Source organism: Centrocercus urophasianus, unplaced genomic scaffold (assembly GCF_019232065.1).
Source record: "Centrocercus urophasianus isolate 14NV4802_14NV808 unplaced genomic scaffold, USGS_Curo_1.0 seq_24, whole genome shotgun sequence".
Classification (NCBI taxonomy): domain Eukaryota; kingdom Metazoa; phylum Chordata; class Aves; order Galliformes; family Phasianidae; genus Centrocercus; species Centrocercus urophasianus.
Window position 1 is genome coordinate 1,973,093 of NW_024884800.1, and position 26,341 is coordinate 1,999,433.

A 26,341-nucleotide genomic window follows, 5' to 3' on the forward strand; every position below is an offset into this window, starting at 1 on the left:
AGTAAGGGGAGGGCGGGCGGAAGTAAGGGGGCGGGCGTACGCATGCGCGGTCGCAGTGCGGCGCGGCACGTGAAGGTCGTGGCGGCGGCGGCATGGAGGCGCCGTCCGGCGGCGGGCTGGGGGGAGCCGACCCGCAGCTCCAGCGCTTCATCGAGGTGGAGACTCAGAAACAGCGGTTCCAGCAGCTGGTGCACCAGATGACCGAGCTCTGCTGGGTACGGCGAGAGCTGGGAGGGCGGGAGGGCGCAGCGGCTCCGGTTAACCTAAGGAGGCGGTGGGGTGGGGTGGGCCGGGCTTCATCCTGTGGGGAGGAGGGGGATGGGGGCACGGCGAAAGCCCTCTACCTCTGGGTTTGGGATTCGAGGAGAGCTCCAGGGGCTGTTCCGGGGAGGGGAGGCTGAGGTGGAAGAGCGGGAGTTTGAAGGGGGGAATAGTGGGCGCAGTGCTGCACCCCCGGATCCAAAGCAGCCACTGCTCCACAGGAGAAGTGCATGGACAAGCCCGGGCCGAAGCTGGACAGCCGGGCTGAGACGTGCTTCGTGAACTGCGTGGAGCGTTTCATCGACACCAGTCAGTTCATCCTGAACCGGCTGGAACAGACGCAGAAATCCAAATCGGCCTTCTCGGAGAGCCTGTCCGACTGAGCGGCCCCAAAAACGGGGGGTGGGACGGCCCTGCTGCACCCTGCGCCCGTCCCTCTGCTGCCCCGACAAGCCGAGGTCCAGGGCGTAGGGTTTAATTAAATGACGGTTTGGTGAAAGCTGCAGCCAGCCAGATGAGAGCCCGTAACAGATCCACCCGCTCTTCAGCGCGGTGTTGTGCTGCGCCCATCCCCAATCACAGGAAGCATCTTCACACTGGGACATAGGGGCTGCAGGTGTCATGCATGAGGTGGTGGCGGTGGGGTTGCTCCCAGCACTAAGCATGCCACTGCTGCCTTAAAACAGTGCTGCACACACCTCCATTGCACAAAACCAACCCGCTGCGCAGTCCCCATGGCTGTGCAGAAGGAGAGCAGCAGGACTGCACCAGCACAGGCACCCCTAACGAGGAGAGCTGCTGGGCATGGTGAACATCCCTGGCAGTGTCACTGCTGGAAGACATTTCAAGGCTTCCCCAAAGTCATTCATGTGGCCAAGTGACAAACTTTCAAATTGCAGCACGGCTCTCTCGATACTGACTTGCTCCATTCATTGCTTTCTCTCAGTCAATGTAATAAATATTAAGTGGGTGAAATTTTTAACACGAAATTCTCCTTTGTTCAGGTAGATGATCACTGAAAAATGGAAATATGGCATTCTTGTAATTCCTTCTCCTTCACGGTGATTTTATTTATTTGCAAAATTAGAAGAGAGGGGGAATAATTGTGCTCTGGGTAGGCAACCTGCTGTGAATTCTGATTTGTTGCTCAACATATTTGGTCCTATGAATCAAAGCTCACATTTGTGGCCTTTCCCCTTCCTCCCTTAAGGGTTAACAGAACTTGCTTCCTTGTATAGTTTTTACAGAGAGCCCAAGCACACGAAAAATATAGGCAGCTGCTTTGTAACTACCTGCACCTTTATTTGTGGGGATTACTGGAGGGCAGCCTGCGGCTGTGTCTTCTGGACTTTTGCCCCTAGGAAATTACACAGAGCTTCTAACTGGAAAAACAACCAGCACCTATTAACTCACCTTCTGAAACGCAGTGTTTCAGCGCTGTTTGCAGACAGCCTGGCTGTGGGAAACACAGAGTGACCCACGTAACTAACATGTGGCTTGGAGCTCTCACAGAGAAACCTCACAAAGTGGTTCTGTGCATGACAGTTTGCCATGGGTGGCTGGATGGGGTGTGTGCAGCATCTAACGGGTGTCTTGTAGCCAGCAGCCTTCCTAGGAGTGATTCAGAATGAGTTAAATAGAGCTATGCATATACTAACCTGCAAGGATACAGCTATCTGCCCATCTTTCCAAAGCTTACCTCAATAGCTAAAGACTGTTAGGTCCCTCCTGTCCCCACTGTGAACCATTCTCCCTTCCATCTCTGCCCTGAGTTTCTCTCAGGCACCCGCATCATTCCTCCTACCCCTGCAGTCCTTCATGCCCCTCTGTGCTGGCCCAGCTCCTGGTACAAACGCATCTCCAGCTTCCTGGTAACTGAACACTGCTGGCTTTAATGCTGTATGCAGGTGCATCATCAGCCTGCACAACAGATGCTGCATGATCCCCTCTGTAAGAGCCAGAACATCACAGGGCAGCACCACTGAAGTTCTCCAGTCTTGGCTGTATTCTTATCTTGGATGTGAACCTGTAAATAAATTCTAACAGTGAGCCGAACCAGCAGTTTACAGAAGAATTTTTGAAGTACCACTCTGGGTATGTCATCCTTAAGGGCAGGCACTTGTCTTCTATCCACATCATATCAGCACCACATTAGAAGATTAACAGGGACAAAATAATCTAAGTATTCTTAAAAAAAAATGCTCAGAGGCTTCCCCAGCCTTTGTCTTCAGTAAGGGTTATTAGCACCGTGTTAGTGCTGCAGGCCTCTGTGCAACCAAGCAGATCCTGGCAAGGGCAGATCAATCCCTCACGAAAGCTGGAGAGGCACTGGGTCCTGGCAGCAGGGAAGTTCTCAGCACTCGTGTCTGTAACAATGAAGGATGTTACAGGAAGGATGCAGCCCCTGCCAGCTCCCAGACAGTGTGAGGTCACACTGATCACACACCCAAGGCAGGCAGAAAGCAACTGCTAGCTCTGCACACACCAAAGTACCTAGCAGCATCCAATGCAGCACGTTCAACCTTGCACCTTGTGGAGCTGCTCGCTGGCTGGAGCTGACAGCACTTCAGAAGCTCCCTCATACACTTTCACCTTCCTCCTCTTCTGTGCTCTGAGAGCTTTTGTCCTCGGAGGGCAGAAGAGGCTGGTGCTGACACGACTGATGTCTGTCCATGCCCCTCCATGCCGTGCGCAGGTCTGCCCTGCCTTGCTGCAGGAAGAGGGGCAGGAGGTCTGGGCTGAAGGGCACGTCCCTGAAGGCGTGAAGGAGGAAGATGCCGGACACGATGGTGAGGAAGCCGCTGATGGTGCCAATGATGTTGTCTAGCACCATGTGTTGCCACTCCTTGAAGAGGATGGCAGAACATGTCATGACTGAGGTGGTGAACAGCACATAGTAAATGGGAGTGACCACGGATGTGTTGAAGATATCCAGGGCTTTGTTCAGGTAGTTGATCTGCACGCTGATGCAGATCACCAGGCACACCAGAAGCACCCAGCCCAGCGGTTCTTTCAGGATTGGCTTCCCAGCAAACAGTTCTTTCAGGGCAATCCCCAAGCCTTTGACACACGATACAGAAAGTGAGCCGATGGCAGAGCAGACCAAAACATAAACCAAGACGTTGCTCCGTCCGTAACGGGGTCCAGCCACAAAGATGAGCAGGAGGGAGCTCACCAGGACGCACACAGCAAACACAATGAATCCTTGGAGAAAGAATAATTAAAGGCTCTATCAGAATGGAGAACAGTAGTCCCAGTGACAGAACAGCAAGCAGGGCAGTGGCACATCCAGAACCTAGGGCATTACTAGCTGCTGGGGGCATGCTGACCAAGAAGGGGGGGGCACAGCCCTACAGGAGCACCATGCAGGAGGGCAGCAGAAAGCTAAATGCTGCAGGGTGTGGTGGGAAAGAGAGTCCCCATCGGTCTAGTCAAGCTGTTCCCTCCCCAGTACTGTTATTTCCAAGTCTGAAATTGACATGATGCCTTCCATTTAGCTACCTGGATCTTTCAGCTTCTCTGCCATCGACTCCAGGCTGGAAACCTCTTCTTCCTGAGGAGCGTGGATTACCATCACTGTGGAGCCCAGGATGCTTAGGACACAGCCAATCTTGCCATGAACATTCAGCTGCTCATTCAGGAAGGTGGAAGACAGAACCGCACTGGAAAATCAAATCAAAACAACAACAACAAACAAAACAAGAAAGGCCTAGCAGTTAGGAATGGAATATCTGAGGGAAGAGACAGAGGAAAGCAGAGCAGCTTTCACCATTTAGGGTGGTAGGTGAGGTAAGGATGGTTCTGAGGCTGCTTACCTAACGAGGACACTCAGAGCACCCAGCGGAGTTACCAGCGTTGCAGGGGCAAAGGCATAGGCAGCAAAATTTGCTGCTTCTCCAATTCCCACTGCAAGAGAAACTCTGTCAGGTGAACATCAGAGTAAAGAGCAGTTCAGTGTAATACAAATGGATGTGCAGGCAGAAGATTTCCCATGTGCAACCAGGAGAGGACAGTGCCAGCCAGAACAAGCCGAAGCTTTTCCCTCTAGGACAAAGGAGGCTCCTGGTGACGTGTGGTTATCCCCAGCCACACGTGGCCATCCAGCTAAGCAATAACAAGAGAAACACCTTTACATGTCCTCAAAGCTCAAAAGGAGCTTTGGCTCATTACTTTTTCTAAGTTAATCTCTGCTGGAAAGGTTCTTAGGGCTTTTTGCAGGGTAAATCAAGTGTCACGTTTGACAAGCATGCAGCCGAGCTGCTGGATCAGTGTTAGCTGCCGTGCTGATGAGCATCACCTGACTGCAGGGTTTGGGCAGGGTCAGGAGCACTGACTCAACCCAGTCAGACCAGTTCCTCAGTTCCTATTTAGCAGGGCTTCAAAATAATTTAGAGTTATAATTAGATCAACATCCCCACACGTTCAGGAGATAAAAATCAAACAGTTCAGCAATCCTAGGATGGCTGGGTTGAAAGGGACCTCAAAGGTCAGCCAGTTCCCATCCCCTGCTGCAGGCAGGGCTGCCCAGCACTCAGCCAGCCGGGCACCAGAGGGATGCGCAGCCCGGCTCCGGGCAGCACGGTGCACGAAGGCTGCAGGGAAATCCCCTCGGAGCACAGGCCGAGCACTCCCAGCTCCCAGCCCTTCCCCGCAGCAGAGCTGCTCCAACCCTCGAACATCCTCGTGGGTTCCTCCTGACCCCTCCTGCGTTCTGGATGCAACGCGGGACCTCAGGAGGGCAGAGCAGAGGCACAGCCCCCCTCCCGGCGTCCCTCCTCCCCCCGTCGGCGCTGGGTTCAATCCTGCTGCTCAGCCTTTCCCGAGCTCTCGGTACTCACTGCACAGCAGCCCTGCCCACCACAGCCACTCCCGCAGGTACGCGTGCCCTCCGTGCCCTGCGGGGAGAAACGGACGCGGCAATGAAGGCGCCGCTCAGCCGCAGGCGGACCCCCGCTCGGGGTCGGCTCGGGCCGTACCTGCCCTGGGACGACCGCGGGCGCACAGGCGGAGCAGCCCCTTCTTCTTCAGGATAAAGCTGCCCCCGATGAAGACGCTGGAAGCCAAAGCCAACCCGAGCCCCACGTAAAAGCCGTGCCGCCCTCCCGCCGGCCCCATGGCGCCTCCGGTCCGCCGCGATGGCTTTCCCCCAGCACGGAACGGGCGGTGCGGGGCTGCGAGCAGCCCGGACGGCACACGGCGCTCCGCCCCGGCATCGGCCCGCCCGGCGTTGCGCGGAGCGGCGGCCGGAGCTGAGCGTTGCGTCGGGAGCCAGGCCGGGCCCGGCGCTTTTATGGATCCGCTTCCAGCCGTGGAGTTCTCGGCTCGATCTTGTTGTTTCCTTTAAGGCGAGAGGCAAAAAGGATGAGTAAGAGCAAGGACGACGCTCCGCATGAGCTGGAGAGCCAATTCGTGCTGCGGCTGCCGCCGGTGAGCGCCGCTGTCCGCTCCGTCCCAACAGCCCTACTGCTGCAGAGCGGAGCGCGGGGCTCCGTGGGGCTGAACGGGGTGAAAGAGGGGATAACGGGGCTGGAGGAGAGCCCTGCGAGGCAGCAGTGTGTGCCTGCCGATTGCGTGCTGGGCTGCGTCCTAAAGAGGGCTGGCAGACGAAGGGGAGGGTTGTTACCCTCTGCTCTGCCCTTGTAAAGCGCTGTATGGAGTGCTGTGAGCGGACCCGGGGCTCCCAGAGCAGGAAGGGTCCGGAGATGGGAGCGAGGTGCTCACAGGTTGGAGCAGCTCTGCTGTAGGACAGGCTGAGAGCTGGGGGTGCTCGGCCTGGGGAGGAAGGAGCTCTGGGGAGACCTCCCTGCAGTTGGGGGAGCTCACAAACAGGAAGAGAATTGACTCCGCATAGTGATAGGACAAAGGGGAATGGTTTAAAACTAAAAGAGGGGAGATTTTGGTTGGATGTCTGGAGGAAATCCTTTGCTCAGAGGGTGGTGAGGCCCTGCATTGCTGCATGGAGCTGTGGGTGCCCCCATTCCTAGAGGTGCCCTGGGTGCCTTGAGCTGCTGGGGGGCAGCCAGCCCATGGCAGTGGGTTGCAACTGGGTGGGCTTTGAGGTCCCTTCCAATGCAAGCCATCCTATGATTACCAAATGATAAGTCGTTAGTGGTTATTGCTGTCAGCACGCTTAACGCTATTTTGCATGTGCTTAATGTGAGGCTGTGGATGATGAGACCACATGAGGATGCTAAGAGCAGCTGTACCCCCAGCTGCTGTGCAGGATTTCACTGTCAGGGCCTCGCAGTGCTGTTCCAGCTTCATTTTTCTTGAGGGGAAGAGGCACACAAGGAGTAGTGCGCCTGTGAGATTAATGCATGATTCTTGGAGGAGGGTACAGCTTTCCCTGCAGATTGTAGGCTGGCTTTTAGAATTGTTTTTCTGCCTTGGGTTGACAGTGTTGTTTAAAACTGGGTATCATAGACTCACAGAATAGCCTGGGTTGGAAAGGACCACAATGGTCATCTGGTTCCAACCCCCTGCTGTGTGCAGGTCACCAACCAGCAGCCCAGGCTGCCCAGAGCCACATCCAGCCTGGCCTTGAATGCCTGCAGGGATGGGGCATCCACAGCCTCCTTGGGCAACCTGTGCCAGTGCCTCACCACCCTGTGTGGAAAAACTTCCTCCTAATGTCTAACCTAGACTGGACACAATCCTTCAGTGGCTTTAAGGGCAGCAACCCCCCAAGTCCCAGCATAACCCTGCCCAATCATTTCAGGAATATGCCTCCACTGTGAGGAGAGCAGTTCAGTCCGGGAGCGTCAACCTGAAAGACAGACTCACCATTGAGCTGCACGGTGAGTGAGAGGCAGCCTGTGCCAGTGCCTCACTGCTGCTTCTGGGACAATGTTTTTCCTCCTCTCCAACCTTCCCAACTAAGCTGTCCTGTGGCTTTCCACAGCTGATGGGCGCCATGGGATCGTTCGTGTGGATCGAGTGCCGCTGGCAGCCAAGCTGGTGGACCTGCCCTGCATCATTGAGAGCTTAAAAACCATCGATAAGAAAACCTTCTATAAGACAGCAGATATTTGCCAGGTATGGGTTGTTCTTGCCTGCCTCAGCAGCTCCTTGCTTGCTCCTCTCTCTGAGTAAACCTGTGTACACTCGGATAGGTTGATGCCCTGTATAACATGGCCAGTTTCTGTATTGTCATATTGGTAGTTCAGAAACAGCCTTGATGTTTGGATTTCGATTGTGCCTGTGAATCCCTCTGGCAGCCCCTGTTCATGTTCCAGCAAAGCTTCTACGTCCTTTTGTCCTTGCATTGCAATATGCAACCTTTGTGTTTATATGGGGGTTTCAGATGCTTGTTTGCACCGTGGATGGCGATCTCTACCCTCCTTTGGAAGAGCAGACTGTGAGTACTGACCCCAAGGCAAACAAAAAAAAGGACAAGGACCGAGAGAAGAAATTCATCTGGAACCATGGCAGTGAGTAGAGGCTCTGCCAGCGCTCTCCATCCCACAGCCCCAACATCCCCACAGCTCTGCTGGGTGCTGGCTGTGCTGCTGCTCTGCTTTTAGTGCTGTCTGGGTTCCTGAAGGGAACATCTCCCTCTTAGCAGATCAGGTTTGCCAGACCCAGCTCTCTCCTTAGGCCATCTGCCTGACACATGCAATCTGCTCTGTTGCAGTTACTCTTCCCCTGAAAAATGTACGGAAGAGACGATTTCGGAAGACAGCTAAGAAGAAGGTGAGTTGTTTCTCTCGTGCTGACTGGTGCAGGTGAAATAACCAAAGAATCAGAAGGCAGAGACACTGGAGCTGTAACTATCTGTCCGTCCTAAAGAGTGTCTTAGCATTGCTTCACATGTTTCCTTGCCAGAGATGAGGGAGAAAGCAGGCAAGTGTACTTAAAGCCTTCCTTGGATGTTTCTCCTGTGTTTCCAAAATGCCCCTGAAGTGGGAAAATACTCTGTGCTGAGAACTGCTGGACTCTGTTCTTGTGGCTGCTTTGTCACAGTGCATCTCTTCCTGCTCTCAGAGAAGAAAGGGTTGCATGGAAGTAAGACTTCACTCATTCCTGCTTTCCCAGCTGAAATCTCTCTATGCATGGCTCGTTTGCTTCCCCAGCAAGCAGGCACTACAAATAGAATAGCTGTTATTTCAGCTGGGGGAGTGACAACAGATGGAGCTCAGAGACTGTCTCAGTACAAACGCATAAGCCAGGAAAAGTGTTGGGGAGATGCAGCACCGTGAGGCTGGGAAGAGCTGCTCTCTCCTTTGCAGTTTCTGAGAACACAGCGGAGTGATATTTTGCATGACATTTGGGAAACAAATTATTTCAGGCAGTCGTATTGCCCTCGAGAGAGATTGGCTGTCACTACCTTAAGATACACGGCTGATTTAAAAGTGACAAATGAAACCTCCTTTTGAGAGAGATGGGAAGCTTGAGGTGACCATCCATCAGTGAATGGCACTTTGAGCACTTTCAGTATGCACATAGGAAGCCTTATTTCGGGAGTTCTGTTGATGGGTGCATCAGAGTAGTAGAAGAGTGAGAGCATACAACCCAGCAGGGAGATGTGCACTGAAAAATATGGATCACTGTTCTGGAGGTGCATAAATCACTTTTCGGGTGGAGCGTGAGCGAAGGTCAGGTGGAAGGAATAAGAGAAGAGAGGCTTGAGCTGTGTCCGGAGGTTGGGGATAGGAGCTGGGCAGCACACAGCTCCCTGCACCAGCTGTTTGATGGATTGCCTGTTCTTTCCCCTCTCTGATGCAGTACATTGAATCTCCTGATGTGGAGAAGGAGGTGAAGCGTCTCCTGAGCACCGATGCTGAAGCTGTCAGTGTCCGTATCCTTTCAGGAGGAAAAGAAGCTTGGGTGAGGGGGGGGGGTGAGGCTGTATGAATGATCTGGGGGTTGTGAAGAGAGCTGAGTTCAGCTTTGTCTGTGGGTGTCAGAGGTTAGGAGGTAAGATCAGTATGACACTGAAGTGAACTTTATTTTTGCCTTTTTCGAAGCTTATTGTATCTTCCTGGTGACCTTCCTTGCACTGAGCAGGAACTTAAGTAACAGTAGAGGGCAGGTCTTCAAAAAGGTGGGCTGGGGTGGCTCAGTGTTGGTATTCATAACTGCGAGGCCGTGCCTGTTGCAGTGGGCGATGAGCTGCAGTTTTTGGCTTTCTGCACCTTTCCCATTCATTTTTTCCTTGGCTCATCCACTCCAACTGTCAGGCTGGGAAGTCATTGCTGAAGATGAAACAAAAGAAGTGGACAACCATGGTTCGCTCACGAGCCTGGACATTTCTTCCCCAGGGATGTCAGGACATAAACAAGGCCACGGCTCCTCAGGTACAGTGGGGAGGGCCGCTGTGTCTTTATGAGGTAAAACCCAATGGGGGTGGAAGTGTCCAAAGGAGGGAGGGCAGTGCTGAGATGGACACCATATATTGACGGTGCCCATGACAGGCACAGGGTGCTGGGCTGTTTGTCAGCTCCGTTCTTCCTCTTCCATTCTTCACTCTTTAGAACACGACGAACTGCGGGAGATATTCAACGACATCAGCAGCAGCAGTGAAGATGAAGATGAGCGGGATCATCACGATGATGAAGACCTGAACATCATGGACACCGAGGAGGACTTGGAAAGGCAGCTGCAGGACAAACCAAATGAATCCGATGGGCAGCAGCAGGAGAATGAAGGGTCCAACCAGATAGGTGAGTTGGGTGGCAATGCTGCAGAATCATTGGGGTGCCGGGCAGCTCAGCCTGTGCTGCAGGTCTCTGCTCACTCTTTTCCAGTCATGGGCATCCAGAAACAGATTGACAACCTGAAGAGTAAACTCCAGGAGACCCAGGACAGGAGGAAGCGCCAGGAAGATCTCATCATGAAAGTAGAGAACCTAGCCCTCAAGGTGAGAGGTCTCCCGGGGTCTCTTCTAAGTCACGTGTTGAATAGACTGATTCGAGAGGTCAGCTTCACGTATATTGGTCCCCAGTGCCTGGATGACATAATATTCTTCTTCTCTGGGATTCTGAGCATCATTGGCCATCCATCCTTTGGCTGAGATGGTGCCAGGTTAAATAAAGTGGCATCTGGATCATATGGCATTGTAAACTCTTCAAAAGGGCTGACAACAGCAGGACTAGGGGAAATGGATCCAAGTTGAAGGAGGGAAGATTTAGGTTGGATGTTAGGGGGAAGTTCTATACAAGGAGAGTGGTTAGGCCCTGGAACGGGCTGCCCAGGGAGGTTGTGGATGCCCCGTCCTTGGATGTGTTTAAGGCCAGGTTGGACGGGGTCCTGGGCAACCTGATCTGAATGCGTGTGTTTGGTGGCCCTGCTAGGCAGGGGGGTTGGAACTACATGATCCTTGAGGTCCCTTCCAACCCGGGTGATTCTGTGATTCTGTGATTCTGTGAGAGGTGTCCTGAAAAAACCATGGAAGCCAGGGGCATTTGCATGCTGGGTTAAAAATAATTGTGCTGTGACCATACATTCCTGCATCTTCCCATGGAGGCAAAGCAATCTGTGAAACTGCAGGAGATGAGGGTTTGGGAATCACTGCACTGTTTGACGTACCAGCAGCCGTTCACAGAGTGTTTTGAGAATTGTGGTCCGGTGTTTTTGTCTCCGTAGACCCGTCTCCAAGCTGTGCTGGATGAGTTCAAACAGCAGGAAGAGCGAGAGAAGCAGCAGGTGAGGGAGCTCCCCCAGTGGAGGGCATGCTTCCCTGCAGTGTGCAGGCAAAGCAGCCGCTACTGCAGGTGGAAGGTCTGCAGCCACTCTGCAGCGCAAGGAGGCCCAGCCCTTTGTTTCTGTGACACCTTTCTCCTTCTTCCCAGATGACATCTCTGCAGGAGCAGCTGGAGTCCCTCATGGAGAAGTGAGGCATGGACCTGACCAGAGCAGCAGGGCACGTGGAAGCAAGCAGAGCTGGAAGTGCTCAATCCCATGCTGAAGTCTTGCTGCAGTCACTGCTGCGGTTTAGGGCAGTGCAAGAGGTTCTGTGTCCAGTGCTGCTCCTACGTGCCTTGTGCTGAGCTTGGCTGTAGAATTAGGCTTGTGAGAGCAGCCAAATGCTTGGGAGTTGCTGTAAATATTCAGAAGGGATTTGGTTCTACCTGGGTCAGTGTGGTGCAGCTCTGTGCACTTTGTTGAGTCTTGAATGTGATGGGAACTTGTCACTGAATTTGGGAAATGCTTGTCTGCAAACCAGACTCAATAAAGGACCATCTCCAACCCGGTTCTGTTCCTCTGTATTCCCCAGGGGACAGGCTAGCACTGCCTCTTGTTAGCTTGCCACCTGGCTCGTGCTTCCCCTGGCACTGCTGGGTTCCTTCCACCAGAACGCTCTGTGCACAGCTGGGTCAAAGGGAAACTGTGTGCAAAGGGGACCCCGCACACTCTCAGGCTGCGTAAGGAAGGAGGTTCTCCTGATTAGGGAGTTTCTTTAATTCCTCACAGAATAGGCAGGCAAATCCCAGATTAACCTGGCAGGGTGGGAAGAGGATTAGAAAGGCAGTTCCATTTGGCAGCTGGCAGAACACAACAGAGTGCATCACGTTGGGGCAGTGTTATCCTGCGTGCTGAGGAAGGGGAAAGGGCTGCCGTAGTGTGGGTGCAGCCAGCACAGAAAGCAGGAGGCTGGTGGCAGCTCTGGGAGATGACATGCCTGTAGCCTGGAAAGGGAGCTGCCTCGAGGAGAACGCTGAGCCTGGGGAGGCCCTGGGCGCACACAGGTGTGTGCATGTGTGGGACCTGTCCTGGGGGCAGCCATGGAGGAAACGTACCTGCTGAATGTGGAAGGGGTCAGAAAGAAGATCCTGCACGGAGGCCGAGGGGAGCTGCCGAAGTTCCAGGATGGGAGCAAGGTAAATCGTGTTGGTTGTTATCCCAGAGCCCCAAGAGAGAAGGGAGCAGCTCTGACACCTCCCTCCTTGCCCATCGCCACTCTGCCAGGAATGGTGGGGCTCAGCAGCCATGATGGGGTGCTGGAAATCCTTCTCCTTTCCCTTGACACATCAAATGGGAGTGGAGGGGCCAATAGGGTTTCTAAAAGCCTCAGGCCATATCAAATGGACAGATCTGTGTGGGTGCCATGAGGTCCTGGAGCTGACTTAAAAAGGGGTAGCCAAGGGAAGCAGCCAGATCTGGCACTGATGAGCATTACGATGCTCCACCAGCTGCTTTCTGTCTGAGTTGAGGGTAGGAGGCACAGTCTCCTCGCTGTAGATGGAGAGCTGCCAGTTCAACCTGCATCGCACCAGCAGCAGGCTTGTCCTCATGTCTTGGCCCCATGGCGGGGGGGTTCCTATCCCATAGACCTGCCCCAAGGCCAAGCACGAGGCCACTCTGTCACCACCACGCTTTTTTTGGGGGGCAGATCACTTTCCACTTCCAGACACTGAAGGACAACTTTGAGCGGACGGTGATCGATGACAGCCGGGAGGCCGGCATGCCCATGGAGATCATCGTGGGCAAGATGTTCAAGATTGAGATCTGGGAGACACTGCTCTGCTCCATGAGGACGGGGGAGGTTGCGGAGTTCTGGTGCGATGCCATCGTGAGTGAGGGGTCCAGGGGTACAATGAGTGCCATCTGCATCCCGCAATGGGCTGTGCAGCCCGAAGACGTGTGGCATTGCCTTGGCCTCCATCCCTTTGCAGCACACAGGGATGTACGCCCTGGTCTCCAAGGGCATGCGGAGGATCGCGGAGGGCCGGGACCCCCTGGAAGGGCAGAAGCACCGCTGCGGCATGGGCAACATGTTTGACTACCACAGCACGGGTTACGATGACCTGGATGAACTGCAGCGGACACCTCAGCCCCTCATCTTCGTCATGGAGCTGTTCCGGGTAAGGGGAGGGCAGGGTGATGGGGAACGGACGGGGAAGGGGCTCAGTGCCCACTGCCCACACAGGTGGAGGAGCCCTCAGCCTACAAACGTGACACCTGGGCCATGAGCAAGGAGGAGAAGCTGGCGGCCGTGCCTGTGCTGCACAGCGAGGGGAACCGCCTCGTCCTCCAAAAGGACTTCCAGCGCGCAGCCGAGAAGTACCAGGAGGCTGTCATCTGCCTGAGGAACCTCCAGGCCAAGGTGGGCCACCTCCCGCCATCCCTGCTGGCCCTTCCTTGGGCAATTAGTCCCCCATAAGGGGATGAGCACCTCCATGATGCCCCATTGGGTAGGAGAAGCCATGGGAGGAAGGCTGGCTGAAGCTGGAGAGCCTGGTCACACCGCTGGTGCTCAACTACTGCCAGTGTCAACTGGAGCTGGGAGAGTACTACGAGGTGCTGGAGCACACCACGGAGCTGCTCCAGAAACACAACGGTACCCCTATGCCCTGAGTACCCCACAGTGTGCTCGTGGCCCCTGGGACTTGCCCTACAGCTCACATATGCCTGGTGCCCACAGCAGTGCCCCTGTCCTCTGGATCCCATGGTGTCCCATTTCAGCCAGGTTCCCTCATCCACAATGACACCTGCACCCACGTCCCCTGATCCCCCAGCCCACCACAGTGCTCTCCAAACGTTCCTTATGTCCCTTACCCACAGAGGTACCCCCATGACCAGTTTCTCCTTCCTCCTGGTCCCCAGCTCCCCGAGGTACCCTTACCCACAGGAGCATCCACACCACCTCCCCACACCCGTGTTGGTACCTGGGTTCCTGGGGGCTCCAATGACCCCACTGGCCCCATCCCACAGACAATGCCAAGGCCTATTTCAAGCGGGCGAAGGCGCACGCGGCTGTGTGGAACGAGCGAGAGGCGCGGGAGGATTTCCTACGCGTGGCCCACCTCGACCCCGCCATGGCGGCCGCCGTCAAGAAGGAGCTGAAGCTGCTGGGGGAGAGGATGAGGAAGAAGCACGTGGAGGATCGGAAACGTTATCAGGGGCTCTTCCAGCAGCCCCGGGGGGGGAGGGCTGGCATGGGTGGGAAGCAGCAGGAGGAGGTTGGAGGAGGGGAGCAGGGCGTGGGAATGGGAGAAGACGGGGTTGGTGAAGGAGAACGAGGAATGGCTGGGGATGGATGTGGAAAGGAAGCATGGGGAAGAGGAACAGCCCGAGGGGAGGCTGAAGTGGTGGGAAATGGGGTGGGACAGGGTGGGGAAGTAAAGCTGGGTGTCTGTAAGGCAGAGCTGGAGAGCTGTGGGGAAGAGAGAGGGGTGGAGGGATGGGAGGAGGAGGAGGTAGTAGAGGAGGAGGAAGGAAAAGTAATGGTGGAGGAGGAGGGAAAAGAGATAGTGGAGAAGGAAGAAGAAGTGGTTAAAGAGGCAGAGGAGGAGGAAAAGGAGAAGACAATGGAGGAGGAACAAAAAGGGAAGAAAGAGGCAGTGGAAGAGGAGGAGGAGAGGGAGGAGACAGTGGAGAGGGAAGAAGACACGGGGGAGGAGAAGGAGGAAAGGAAGGAGAGAGAGAAGGGGGAAGAAGAGATGGGGAAGGTGCAGGAGGAGAAGGAGGAAAGGAAGGAGGCAGTAGAGGGGGAAGAAGAGGTGGGGAATGTGGAGGAGGAGGATGGGGTAGAAGAAGTGGAGGCAGTGGTGGAGAAACAAGAAGGGAAGAAAGAGACGGTGGAAGAGACAGTGGAGAAGGAAGAAGAGAAGGAGAAAGTAGAAGAGGAGAACTCAGCAGCAGAGATGGAAAAGCTGGCTGAAGGGCAATGTGAGGAATCAGACAAAGGAGAGCTCATGCTGGGGAAGGAAGCTGGTGGGGCTAACAGAACTGGAGCAAAGAGCGTGGCTGGGGAGGAGTCAGGCAGAGCTGCAGAGCAGGCACCTGCATATCTGGACCAGGGGACATTCCAGGGGGAGCTGGGGAAGGGCAGCTGTGGGGGACAGCAAGCAGACAACCTCCCCTCCACCAACATAACCAATGGGGCAGTGCTTCAGGCTGGGCCATTGGGTGCAGATGAGGAGCTGGATGGGGGAACAGAAACGCCCCCCCACCTCACACCAGTTGAGGAAAGGGGTGGTGCAACCTCAGGACTGGGGGCACCTCTAGAACAGTGCAGGGAGAGCAAAGAGCCTGAGGCCCCTGCAATGGGGCACAGGCAGGCCTGAGTGGGGATGGCTGCTGCTGAATGGGGGACAGGGTGCAAGGCTGCCCATGGGAGGCAAAGCAGGGGCAGAGGGACTGCAGTGCTGCCAGGATCCCATTTCCCACAGACTGGGGACATTGCAGTGACACAGAAACAATGCTGTTCTTCCACTGGGCCTGGCAGCTCCTGCTGCCTCCCCTGCCCCAGATCACCACTCAGCCTCCAGCCAGGTCCTGCTGAGCTCTGTTGGCTGAGAAATAAAGTCTCTTCCCTGGCACCGTGTGCTGGATCTGTTCCTGGACATTCCTGGCGTCCCTGATCACAGCCCCCAGCTCCTGCCATGCACTGAAGCCTGCAGCACAGGGGTGGGAGGGAAGGTACTTTAAACTCCTTTCAGGGCTGCAGCTCTGATGTGAGAGCTGCCCCAACACTCCCCTGCCACAACCTGGCACCATCAACCCATACGCATCAGCCTTCCACCATTGGTCAAGGCTGTGTGTTGGGATGGAGGTCTCAGAGCCCTGGGTTGGCCCGCAGCTGGGACTTCACTATGGACACTGGACATGGGATAGAAAACCAGGGAGAGAAGCTGCAGCCTGAAAAGGCAGAGGGAGAGGACTGCCCACCAAGGGTCCCTGCTGTCACCTCCCCCTCTCTGGTACCATCCTTGCACAGCCAGCGTCCCAGCTGCTGCATGGCCCCAGACTTGCTGGAAGAGGATGCATGCAGACGGTGGGCAGGGGATGCAGCTGCAGCCAGGTTGCCCGCGGCTCTGCTCACAGTTTCTGCTCTGCCCCGGCGGTGACACTGAGCAGAGGGATGTCCTTGGCCCTGCAGGAAGGCCTGTTCCAGGATGGCACAGCACCAGGCGTTGCTCTGGCTCTGGGGGTACAGCGGAAAACAGCATGGAAAGAAGAGGCCGGCAAGCACACCGGAGGCTCAGTATAAATACAAATTTATTCTCTTTCCAGAGCAGAGCAGCCAGGACAGCAGTACGTGGTTATCAGAGCGTCAGCCTGCCCGCATTCCTCCCTGCTGCCCTCAGCACAGCCCAAAACCTGCACCCACAGCCCACAGGGCAGGCACACAGCTCCCTACAGTGAGGATCTGCACCAGTTTGCCATAATTCCGCCTTTCTCTTTTTATGGGGACGCCCTGATCTTGTGCAGTAGCCATACTCCAAGGGTGCCATATACCTGTTGCCATGTCAGCATCCCTCCCTGGGGCACTGCAAGCAACTCTCACCTTGTGCTACGGCCAACCCAACACCTCCATCCTCTCCCCAGGACAGCGACCCACAGACCATTGGGATGCTGGCACCGCGTGCCACCCATCAGGCCCACACCTCCCCCATTGCTTCACGCCTTTGCCAAAGTGCCAACCCCACAGCACGCAGCTCCCTGCTCCCCAGCATGCTGCCTTGGTCCAACAGCCCTCCTCAAACACAGCACATCCAGCACAGCCAAAGCCCCATCCCTGCAGCACGCAGAGATGCACAAACACACAGCCTTCCCTGCACCCTGGCGTGCCCAAAGGCTGCTCCTTTCTATCCATTCCAACCCTCTCCCACTGCGGGGCACCCACAGCACCTGACTCTGCAGCTTTCTCGACATAACACAGCCCCTGATCCTACATCACAGCCCAGCATCCTGGCAGCCCCCAGGATGCTCCCCGGGACAGCAGGTGGGACAGAGCCCTGCTGCCAGCCTGGCCCCCCAAGCTGCCTCCATATCATCTCACCAAGACAGGGAAGGGTCCCTGCAGGAGCAGGAGTTGGGCTGGACCGAGAGCGAAGTGCAACTACACTCAGTGTTAGGGTTTAATGGCATGAGTCCGTGAGAGTATTTAAGTACAGAATATATATATAATATATAGAAATATATGCAAATTAAATGATAAGGCTCTGTTATAAAGATCCTCCCGAGATAAGGCTACTAGTTGGGCTGAAGCTCTGGTGTGGGCTCGTCCCTACCCCACAAACCCAGCACCTCTCAGAGTCCCATCCACAAGGCCGGCAGTCGGCTGCTGTTACAGAGTTGGCTCAGCCCCTGGGAGGCTGCTCGGTGGCTGCAGGAGCGTTATGGTGCCCATCACCCTAAAGGGCAGAACCAGAGAGGAGCAGGGTGCTGAGCTCTGTGTGCCGTGCAGCTCTTCCTTCTGAGCCTCTCTGCGAGCAGTGCTGTGACCCCACAGCCCCGATGTTCCCCTGAGATCTCCTGCAGCTCATGAGCATGGGGAGAGGAGGGGGCGAAGCAGCTGGGCAGTGGTTAGGCAAAGCCTCTGGAGGTGTTAGATAAGGGAGGTCATACCTGCAAGAGAGATGGGAAGGGAGGAGGTGTTAGAAGGTGGGGGTGGGACGGGGCAGCACTGCCCTGTGGCGTGTTAATGCTGGCACCAAGCAGCATCTCCTTGCTGTATGCATGGGCATTCAGCGGGCGGTCACAAAGCAGCCCCACCCCCATCCCAACCCCAAACCATCCCTGCTGGAAGAGCTATCCTTGCGCAGCCACAAGAGCTCATACTGCTGCTGTTCCTCTCCTGAAGGCGGTCACCGCAGCCTCGCTGCCATCACTCTGTCCATCCGCAGCACAGAGCCCATAGGGCAGAAAGGAGCCAACACCTCTGCCCAGCGTGCGGCTCCGAGTGCTGTCCTCGCAGGTGGGAGGGCTCCTCCTCATCCTCTCTGTGCTTGTGGCAGTGGGGGATCGGTCGATGCGGGGAGGGTGGGATCGGGGCAGGGCTCCGCAGGGGAAAAAAACCTCATCTGATGGAGCAGTAGGACGCCAGCGAGGGGGATTTCACCCGAGTACCTCGAGAGTTGGGGAAGGCGCTGCGCAGCTTCTCCATGATGTCCTCCAGGCACACGCTGACTTCTTGTGTTTTGGCTTCCACCTCATCTGCTGAGGGAAAAGGCCGGGCTGAGCGGTGCGTGCATTTTGCAGCCATCAGCCAGGGAGCTCCAAACCTCACCTGCTGCTTCGGTGTCAGGGGTGTCGTGCTCCTTATCCCTCGCCTGGCCGCCTTCAGACTGATGTGGAGATGAAGCCAAGGAAGATGCTGCTGAACCATTGCCATTTGACTCTGCTGGAGGCTGGAGGGAGAAGGGCTCATCGCAAACCTCATTCCATCCTCGTCCCGCACCTTATGCCCACCCCGAGCCCTGCTCTGTACCTGCAGCAGCAGCTCCCTCAGCCGGTGCAGCTGGGACTCCAGTTGCTTGTTGTGATCCTCAAGGATCTGCATGCGGGTCTCCAGGCGGCTCTTGTGCTGCCGGAGGATCCGAGCCTCTGCCAGGAGCTCCTCGTTGCGTGGGTCCTGCACCAATTCGGGGGAGCTCGTAGCCAAGGTTGGGGATTCCACTGCCTCATCGTGCTGCCACTTCAAACGCCTCAGCTCTCCCTGGAGGATCCTGCAAGGCAGCCCAGGTCAATCCCACCACTCTCCTTTCTGGAGGATGATGCAGAGATTGAGCCGCCCGGAGGCTTTGCCTGCAGCTCCACTTCATTGGGATGGCAGGCAATAGGCACCCAGCTGCTTCCTAGAGGCTCAGAGCAGAGGGAGGGAAAGCAAAGCCCTCCTGCTGTGCTCGGCTGTGATCCAGCAGCATCTCCACCATCCACCAGGAGCTCAGAGAGGAGAGAGGCAGCTGTGGCCAGGGCCCACTTGAAACAATTCAAGAGGAGTACTTGGGTTTCAAGAGGGGGAACACATTCTAAGGTAGGGCAGGAACCTTTTGAGGAACAGAATCTTGGAGAACACCAAGACCTCACCGAGTTCAGTGCTCCCCAAAGGCTTTAGGACTCATCCTCCAAACCATACCCCACACTTTGGGCCAAGCTGGGTTTCTCCAAGCCCTCGCCTTAGACTCAAGCCCCTGCTTGAAGAGCTGCCCGTGTCCCCAACCTGTTTTCATCCTCCAGGTGGGCCAGGATGCGCTCCAGCTCCCCCTTATCATCCATGGGCAGGCTGCCTGGGACCTGCTGGCTGCCCGCAGGCTCCCGGTCCGTGATGGGGCTGGAGTGACGCAGCAAGTATTGGTCCTCATCCCTGTTGCAGCAAGTGGAGGAAAAGTGGTGAGGAACATTGGAGCTTAGAAGTGGCTGCAAGACCCCTGGATAGGTGGGGGTGCCCTAGGAAGGTGGGGATGGAGCCACAGAAGCATGGAGAGGAGGCAGAACTTACAAGCTGTCATCAGGGGATAGGCTGTCACTGAAGAAGGAACAGTTCTGGTTTTCCATCTCTGCAAGCCTGGAGGAAATAGAAGTGGCTTGAGACAGCTGGAATGTCAGCTGAATGCACTCTAATTGCAGCAGTCCCTGGAAGATCTCTCTCTGTCCCCAGCAGCAAAGCCACTGCCAAGAGCTGACACACAGCATTCAGGGAAGCATCTGCCCCCCAAACTCCCACCCCACTGCAGCCACACTCTGTGCCACAGCAGTGCTGGTACCTGCTGGCAAAGTGCTCAATCCGAGAGTGCGTGTCAGCGTGAGGCAACATCGGGGAGGAGGCTGGTCTGGAAGGAAAGAACACAGCAGTCAGCAAGACTCGTGGTCCTTGCTCACAGCCAGGGCTTGGAGGGGCTGCCCTCCTGCAATAGCTTAGGGCTGGGCCAGTGCTGAAACAAACTGCCTCCATCCCTGGGCAGCATCCCCACATCAACCCTTGGCCAGCTCCCTTTATCCTTGGCCATCCACCTCCACCCATCCTTGGGCAGCACTCCTCCATCCCATAGCCTCCAAGCAGCATTCCTGGAGATGCCACCTCCCTTCCTTGGTGACACAGCCACCAGCACACTCACGTCTCAGAGAAGTCAGCCTCCAGCACGGACTGCACAGGCAGGTACCCCCTCTGTGGGTGCTTGCTGAAGTACTGCTTGGACCGAAACTTGTTCTTCAGCGTGGTGGCAAAGTCCCTCATGTTCTCACTGGAGGTGGTCTGCGGAGAGAAGAACGTGGCTGAGGTGCTGGTTGGCATCCTCAGGTAGGAAATGCCCTTTGGGATGGGCGTAAACCCAGTGGAGGCAGAGATAGGTCTGGAAGTGAGGAGGACACAGCCCTCAGAAGGCACGGAGGGGCAAAATCAAGCAAGGCAGACATTGTTGGGACAGCATCAGCCTAAGCATTGCCACTTGTGGCAGCCCAGCCCCATACCGGGGTGTAGTACTCCATGATGGGGTAGTGCAACTTGTTGCCCTTGCTGGCTCGCCCAGTGAGGAAGCAGGTCTGGCAAATATCCACGTTGAACTGCTTCAGGCTGCGGTACCTGCAGAGATCGGGAGGTTGGAGGGAGAAGTGGAGGCAGAGGAGCTGCTGTGACCCATGAGGTACCCGTGAGGTTCCAAACTTACACCCCAGCCCCTACCTGAAGCCCTTGATGGGGCACTGCCGGCACACAGAGCACTTGGTCTGGTGCTTCACCTGCTCTGCCATGGTGACGCGGTGCAGCACGGCCAACCACACCATAGACTGAGGCTCCAGGTTGGCCCACTCCAGAAACTGGGCTGCCTCGATGGCAGGTTTCCCATGGCTCTGGGGAAGGGATGGGAGGAGATGCTCAGGGCTGGAGCCACCCACCGTAGGGCACCGACGGACAGACGGACACCACAGCACTCACGAATCGGAAGCAGCTGCGGATGCTGGGCTCCACGTTGCTGCCCCCAAACGCTGCCACCTCACCCAGCTGCCGTGGCACCTGGATGGCCTCGTGCAGCAGCACACCCAGATGCCTCTGGTCACACAGCCCGCCTGCGTTTGCCACTTGGCTGAAGAGGTCTGCAAAGGGACAGAGAGGGGACAGCCCTGTGAGATGCATGGCTGGCAGCTGGGCTCTACTACAATCAGGAGGAAAAGAACCCATTGTTGATTAAGTAACTTCATCAGCTCCCAATAACCAGTAGCTGAGAGACCTCTTGAGTCATCGCTCCTTGATTTAACCCATTGGTGATCACATCCTTCCAGTGTCCCACTGCGGTACCACAGTTGAAATGCAGCAAAAGAGCTCACATTGACATCAACACATCTGCCTGGCCATGCACCCTGAGCTTATCCCTTAAGAAGCACCGAATAACTGCTGTCCCGTGGCATTCTCTACACTGCTCCATGCAAGCAGGACCCACGCTGCACCCATAGCTGTGCAAAAACACCTTCTAATTTGGGTGGCGTAGGTGTGGGAGGGAGTGAGGGGAGGTGATGCAGGCAGCTTAGTCACTGCACAAAAGCTGCTTCTCTGCTCTTTTTGGGAAGCGAATGGCTAAGCCAGAAAGTCAAAGCACTCCCACTTCCCCCAGCTTGCCAAGGAACTCACACTGAAACTTCTCCTTGACCTCTGTCCCACACAGACATGCAATGCCCGTCTTGAAGGAGAGAGCCCTCATCTTCCCACTGCGGCCACTGCAAAGTGAGATATAACACAGGTGGATTTTTGGGCAGAGGGGTCAGCAAGGCAAACCCGCACCAGCCAGCCCCATCCTGACCAGCTGGGGCCATTTTGCAGCTCCCAAGCACAGCAGCCCCAGCAATGGGGGGATGCCTCAGGGCTGGTACCTGTCGAAGACGTTGAGCAGCCAGTTGAGGCTCATGTCCACGCAGAGCGGCACGTTCACCAGGATGCCCCGCTCCTCCTCCAGCCTCTCGTAGAGGGAGGTCAGGCAGTGGATGACCTCCACCACGTCCATCACGCGGTCGCTGGGCTGCAGGTCGTGCTCGTTGAAGATTTCCAGGGCCGTGGCCAAGGTCACCATGTCCACTGAGCAGAGAGAGCACAGGCAGAGGGATCAGAGATGGGGGGGAAAATGACTTGGATGGGAACTGAGAGCAAGGAGACAGAGCTCTGCTGCAGTAGGGAAGAACATGGACGGCATGGGCACAGCTCCTGGAATGGCTCTCTCATTGTGAACCCCACCCCAGATACTCACCAGCCTCTCAAGCCACTTTCTGTGTCATTTTCCTTCCCTGCTGCCATGGCTAAAAGCAGCAGTCCCCTCAGGTACTGGCATGGGAGGGCAAAGTTCGAGGTGTCCTGGAGCCAATGTGCCATTTCCACATTATAACACGGTGTGGGAAGTTCTCCCTTCTCCTGACCCATCTGGTGGTTGCACCAGGGATCCCAAATTCACAGATATGGCTTTGCAGCATCCCTAGCCCTGTTCAGCACTCACTGCCCTGACAGTCCCATCACCCACCTCCTTGCCCTTCTCAAGTGGATATTGAAAGAGATCACATCACTTCTGGAACAAGGAGATACAAACAGCCAGAACTGATCAAGGAGCACAGGAAAGGGCTCTTTATCCCTTTGCTCTCTGATCCCTTTGACTCACACCCTAGCCCCAAGGCAGACATCCTGCTGTGACTTTGCTCAGCTTCCCAGCCTTGGGCTCATCTCCCAGCACATTCCTGGTGGGCTCCTGCCTCTGACAAGAGGCTGTGCTCATTGAATGCCTCTTCCAAGGAGATCCACCAGCAGGGAAATCCTACTCACATCGCAGGGCTTTTTGCACCCGCCGCAGCTTCATAGCTGTCCGATAGGCTGAGAACTTGATGTTGTTCAAATCCGCTGCAGTAACACAGGAAAGAAGACAAAAAACACAACTAAATATCCTTGTCTACAGGGCAGGAAGCAGCAGCTGCTCTCAGACACGATGCCCACCCAGCACAAGCCTGGCTCAGCCTCACACCCCGTTGCATTTAGGGCTGAGGGCATCTCACATTGTTCCACATGCAGAGACAAGGGGTTTTGGGGACAGGCTCCTCACCCAGCGTCTGGTACAGCTCTGTCATCTTTGGGTGGTCCCAGCACGTGGTCTGTGCCTGGTGGCTGGAAGCACAGAAGGAAGCCAAGGTGTCAGGCTGGGAATCAAGCACCCAGAGACAAGGAAGTGACCATGGGATGATGTCCCCTGCGCTGGTGCCACAGGCTGCACCCCCAGGACACAGCAGAATAGGGGATGCCCAGGGGGTTGTACCCATCACTGGGGCACGGCTCTGCTGGTCTCAGCTGGAGCTCAGTGCCTCCCCCAGCCCACCCCCAGCTCCCGTTGCTGCCACAGAGCACACTCACTTGATGTAGTATGGCACTTTGTTGGGGGAAATGGCTCGCTCCCAGGGAACCTGAACAGAGGCTGCAAGGAGAGAGGAGCAGAGGTCAGGCCAGAGCTGGGAGCTCCCTGGGGTCAGCGCTGCTGACGGTGGGTGCTCCCCAACCCCCCATCCTCAGGTGCTGGCAGAGGTTAAGACACTGCCCATGAGAGACCTCAGGAAGATGAGGGCTCATCCCATGCTCATCCCACCCTAGAGGAAAGAAGCCTTTCTGTGACCCTCAGCCCTCCCACCACATCTTATCAGGCATCTTATCAGTTCTGGCAGCTGAAAATATCATCCTTCCTTCCTCCCAGCTTGGAGAATGAGGGCTGTAGAGGCACCAAGTCTCCATTGAGACTTGTCAGCCCCACAGGGCTCAGCGTTGCTGCTGCCTCCTGCACCGGGTACAAGATTTATGAGGTGTGCTGCCTCAGCTTTCGGGAGCACTGTGCCCAAGGACCTGCACCCCGTGCTGCTGTACCCCAGCTCAGCCACTGGGACCTGCCCACATACAGGAGAGGAAGTGCTGGGAGCCCGGCCCGAAGTCCCGGTGGGCATCTTGGAGCTGCTTCAGGCGTTCGTTGATGGAGGCCTGCAGGATGGACAGAGGAGTGTGATGGCACCCGTTGGGCATTTGGGATGGCACCCCCATTTGGAAAGTTGATGGATGGACCCAGATGTGCTCCAAATCATCTTCCTCACTTGGATTTCACATTGCTCAGCCTTCAACCTCCTCCCACAGGCTGCGGAAGTACAACCCAAATCTCCATCCCACCCTTATGCATATTTTCACAGATATCAATGCAATCAGAGCAGCTAATGACCCCCATCAGATCCCACCTCGCCTCACGTCACCTGCAGCTGCTTCCAACGTGTGTTGATCTGCTCCAGGGTGCGAGAGTTCTCCATGGACAGGTGCACATCGGAGATGGCGAGCTGGTGTGCAAGGTCATTGACCACCTTCACCCCATCCTTCATGGGAGAGAGCTCCTCTTTGAAGAGCTGCGGCACCACATCCAGGTACAAGGCAGGGAAGGAAGGAGAACCAAGATGTCAATACCCAGATGTGATCCTTCTGCTCCAAGCTGGGAGTCAGCTGGGTTCAGCTGGCTGCTGCCCAACCCTCCTGCAGACCAAAGCCGGATCCTTCTCAGAGCCACAAGTACCTTGGTCGACTGGATGTGCTCTGGCAAGGAATCGATGAAGAGGTCCCCGATGGGTTCCCAGGTTTCACGCACGCTCTCAGCCTGATCCAGCGCTGTGCTGAGCTCCTCCATGGCCCCTTTGATCTCCAGCAGCTGCTCCAACGTCCGCTCGATGTGCCGGTGCTGGTCCACGCAGCGGGCTGTCAGCTTCTCCCACAGCTCACTGGCCACGTTTGCCTGCTTCCAGACGAAGCGGCTGATGTTCTGGATGCGGTGCCGGGGAGACACATCTGAAAAATCAAAGCAGGTAAGGCACACAAAGGGCAAAAATGAGAGCTGAGGACAAAAGCACAGCTCTATTTTCTACCAAAGAATCAGACAAAGATGATGTGCTGCAGCAAGAGGCAGAGCAATCTGTGTCACACCAGCCACCCCCCTCCAATCCCACAGTCCAGCCCCAGAAGGGCCATAGGAGAATGAGGAACGAGGGCTCCACAGACCTTTGCTTTCTGAAGTTGGCTCTTCCAGTTCCTCAAATGGATGCTGAGAGAGGAAAGCCTGCGCTGACTCTAAGACAGAGTAAATGTACGGCCCCCGGGACTTCACCTCTTCCATGAAAGCCTGGAGAGGAGAGCAGGGCACGAAGGAGATGACAGGCTGAGCTGGAGAATTACATCCTGCTGCCCTTTGGCTGAGGGCTGCAGTGATTTATTCATCCAGTGCCCACATGGGCCACCTGCAGAGATTCCTCAGTGACATCAGGGCCACTGGTGCAGATGCATGCCCTCAGCCCGGGTTGGTACACGGGGACGTACCGCGTGCGTCTCCTTCTCCTGCTGCACCAGGAGCACATCGCCACGCAGGGGCAGCTGTGCCGACAGCTCCTCATCCTTCTGGCCCAGCCAGTCGATGATCTCCTGGAGGGGCACCTGCAGCTTCCCACTGTGGTCGGAGAACGCCTCCAGACGAGCCCTGGAGGAGGGCAGTGACAGCGTGGGGTCACCAGGACAGGGCTGTGGCCCCACAGAACTCCCAGCTATGGGGACGCTGTGTCTGCAGGTGGGTGGGAGGTGCTGGGCAAAGGATGCTCTGCAGACACCCCGTGCATTGCAGCTGGCAACAGAGCACCCAGGACTGTGCTCTGGGCAGCGCAGGGGGCTTGGCTCTGGGTCTACACAGCTGAGCAGCTTCCAGGAGTCAGCAATGAAGCAAGAGGCGATTAACACGCCCCAGTTAAGCTCTCTGTCCTGCTGGCTGGAAGCTGCAGCCTCTGAAGGTTGAGCTCATGTGGGTAATGAGCTCGGAAAGCTCCCAATGAGCACAAGCAGCCCACGGGGCTGGCCAGAGGTCTTACCGAAGGCTGTGAGATTTCTTTTTGATCTCGTTCCAACAAAGATTCATCTCCAGAGGGGCCTGCGGCCCAGCAGCGCTGTCAGGAACCCGGGGGGTTACACACGAAGGTCCTGTGCCATCCTGAGAGCCTTTAACCTGTGCAGAAACGGAGCTGGCTGGGATGTGATGCCCAGAGGGAGCTGCCAGCACTCACAGCACCACACCCAGTGCCAGAAATGTGGGACTGCACCACTGCTTCTCCCCTACACCTCCCCAGAACCACCAGTGGCACAAGAGCTGCTCCAATGGGAGCAAATAGCAGCAGAATCTGCCCCGGTTGTGCACAGAGCTCCATCAGCAGCACAGCTGGAAAATGGGTGCTGTGCATCCTCAGTGAGTGAGCAATTCTACCCTAAGCCCCCACCACTGCCTCACACCCATTTCCTCTAACAGTGGCAATGAAGGCATCGTTGTGCTCGCTGACCATACCAACAGGGGCTGGCAGGACCAAGAGCATCTCATGGGACTTGGGTGAGCAAGGC

At 56.1% G+C, this 26,341-nt stretch overlaps 5 protein-coding genes across 7 annotated transcripts; 3 read left to right on the plus strand and 2 right to left on the minus strand.

The window, feature by feature from the left end:
* Window positions 1-70: 70 nt before the first annotated feature.
* On the plus strand, window positions 71-1,243 carry TIMM8A (translocase of inner mitochondrial membrane 8A). Its single transcript, XM_042825259.1, has 2 exons — window positions 71-215; window positions 483-1,243. Exons 1-2 carry the CDS (start codon window positions 93-95, stop codon window positions 642-644), a joined length of 285 nt encoding a protein of 94 aa, XP_042681193.1. The 5' UTR covers window positions 71-92; the 3' UTR covers window positions 645-1,243.
* Window positions 1,244-1,300: 57 nt separating this feature from the next.
* Window positions 1,301-5,401, minus strand: LOC122163772 (magnesium transporter NIPA2-like). 2 transcript variants are annotated; one of them, XM_042825257.1, is made up of 5 exons: window positions 5,238-5,401; window positions 5,100-5,156; window positions 4,077-4,167; window positions 3,763-3,923; window positions 1,301-3,465 (listed from the first exon to the last, which is right to left on the minus strand). In XM_042825257.1, the coding sequence occupies exons 1-5, from the start codon at window positions 5,374-5,376 to the stop codon at window positions 2,840-2,842; spliced, it is 1,074 nt and encodes a 357-aa protein (XP_042681191.1). In that variant the 5' UTR covers window positions 5,377-5,401; the 3' UTR covers window positions 1,301-2,839. The 2 variants fall into 2 exon arrangements, with proteins under 2 accessions (XP_042681191.1, XP_042681192.1); XM_042825258.1 differs by lacking the exon at window positions 5,100-5,156.
* An 82-nt stretch (window positions 5,402-5,483) lies between these two features.
* On the plus strand, window positions 5,484-11,448 carry TAF7L (TATA-box binding protein associated factor 7 like). 2 transcript variants are annotated; one of them, XM_042825256.1, is made up of 11 exons: window positions 5,484-5,688; window positions 6,980-7,058; window positions 7,163-7,296; window positions 7,565-7,691; window positions 7,895-7,953; window positions 8,986-9,058; window positions 9,441-9,557; window positions 9,735-9,923; window positions 10,008-10,120; window positions 10,846-10,905; window positions 11,052-11,448. In XM_042825256.1, the coding sequence occupies exons 1-11, from the start codon at window positions 5,623-5,625 to the stop codon at window positions 11,094-11,096; spliced, it is 1,062 nt and encodes a 353-aa protein (XP_042681190.1). In that variant the 5' UTR covers window positions 5,484-5,622; the 3' UTR covers window positions 11,097-11,448. The 2 variants fall into 2 exon arrangements, with proteins under 2 accessions (XP_042681190.1, XP_042681189.1); XM_042825255.1 differs by having other exon boundaries at window positions 9,735-10,120.
* A 536-nt stretch (window positions 11,449-11,984) lies between these two features.
* Window positions 11,985-15,269, plus strand: LOC122163840 (aryl-hydrocarbon-interacting protein-like 1). Its single transcript, XM_042825363.1, has 7 exons — window positions 11,985-12,080; window positions 12,593-12,772; window positions 12,876-13,064; window positions 13,130-13,306; window positions 13,399-13,540; window positions 13,915-14,204; window positions 14,661-15,269. The coding sequence occupies exons 1-7, from the start codon at window positions 11,985-11,987 to the stop codon at window positions 15,267-15,269; spliced, it is 1,683 nt and encodes a 560-aa protein (XP_042681297.1).
* Window positions 15,270-17,053: 1,784 nt separating this feature from the next.
* DRP2 (dystrophin related protein 2) lies at window positions 17,054-25,905 on the minus strand. Its single transcript, XM_042825410.1, has 22 exons — window positions 25,822-25,905; window positions 25,283-25,439; window positions 24,968-25,088; window positions 24,489-24,757; window positions 24,178-24,324; window positions 23,836-23,914; window positions 23,303-23,363; window positions 22,998-23,059; window positions 22,724-22,798; window positions 21,790-21,991; window positions 21,551-21,636; window positions 20,861-21,018; window positions 20,609-20,775; window positions 20,398-20,509; window positions 20,046-20,182; window positions 19,695-19,760; window positions 19,430-19,495; window positions 19,151-19,294; window positions 18,419-18,656; window positions 18,218-18,338; window positions 18,058-18,144; window positions 17,054-17,930 (listed from the first exon to the last, which is right to left on the minus strand). The coding sequence occupies exons 1-22, from the start codon at window positions 25,866-25,868 to the stop codon at window positions 17,764-17,766; spliced, it is 2,769 nt and encodes a 922-aa protein (XP_042681344.1). The 5' UTR covers window positions 25,869-25,905; the 3' UTR covers window positions 17,054-17,763.
* Window positions 25,906-26,341: the final 436 nt, after the last annotated feature.

What these genes read in the sequence shown, in the direction of transcription:
- DRP2 (XM_042825410.1), bottom strand. Translation starts at nt 25,868, where the DNA reads ATGAATCTTTGTTGGAACGAGATCAAAAAGAAATCTCACAGCCTTCG. An exon ending in GGTGCAAAAAGCCCTGCGAT is followed by an intron (nt 21,992 to 22,723) that starts GTGAGTAGGATT and finishes CTCTCTGCTCAG; the next exon opens with TGGACATGGTGACCTTGGCC. An exon ending in GGTCAAGGAGAAGTTTCAGT is followed by an intron (nt 21,019 to 21,550) that starts GTGAGTTCCTTG and finishes GTCCCTTTGCAG; the next exon opens with ACCTCTTCAGCCAAGTGGCA.
- LOC122163840 (XM_042825363.1), top strand. Translation starts at nt 11,985, where the DNA reads ATGGAGGAAACGTACCTGCTGAATGTGGAAGGGGTCAGAAAGAAGATC. An exon ending in TGAGGAACCTCCAGGCCAAG is followed by an intron (nt 13,307 to 13,398) that starts GTGGGCCACCTC and finishes CCCATTGGGTAG; the next exon opens with GAGAAGCCATGGGAGGAAGG. An exon ending in TGGGAATGGGAGAAGACGGG is followed by an intron (nt 14,205 to 14,660) that starts GTTGGTGAAGGA and finishes AAGGTGCAGGAG; the next exon opens with GAGAAGGAGGAAAGGAAGGA.
- TIMM8A (XM_042825259.1), top strand. Translation starts at nt 93, where the DNA reads ATGGAGGCGCCGTCCGGCGGCGGGCTGGGGGGAGCCGACCCGCAGCTC. An exon ending in AGATGACCGAGCTCTGCTGG is followed by an intron (nt 216 to 482) that starts GTACGGCGAGAG and finishes ACTGCTCCACAG; the next exon opens with GAGAAGTGCATGGACAAGCC.
- LOC122163772 (XM_042825257.1), bottom strand. Translation starts at nt 5,376, where the DNA reads ATGGGGCCGGCGGGAGGGCGGCACGGCTTTTACGTGGGGCTCGGGTTG. An exon ending in CCGCGGTCGTCCCAGGGCAG is followed by an intron (nt 5,157 to 5,237) that starts GTACGGCCCGAG and finishes TTCTCCCCGCAG; the next exon opens with GGCACGGAGGGCACGCGTAC. An exon ending in GTGGGCAGGGCTGCTGTGCA is followed by an intron (nt 4,168 to 5,099) that starts GTGAGTACCGAG and finishes TTTCTCTTGCAG; the next exon opens with TGGGAATTGGAGAAGCAGCA.
- TAF7L (XM_042825255.1), top strand. Translation starts at nt 5,623, where the DNA reads ATGAGTAAGAGCAAGGACGACGCTCCGCATGAGCTGGAGAGCCAATTC. An exon ending in ACTCACCATTGAGCTGCACG is followed by an intron (nt 7,059 to 7,162) that starts GTGAGTGAGAGG and finishes GGCTTTCCACAG; the next exon opens with CTGATGGGCGCCATGGGATC. An exon ending in TAGAGAACCTAGCCCTCAAG is followed by an intron (nt 10,121 to 10,845) that starts GTGAGAGGTCTC and finishes TTGTCTCCGTAG; the next exon opens with ACCCGTCTCCAAGCTGTGCT.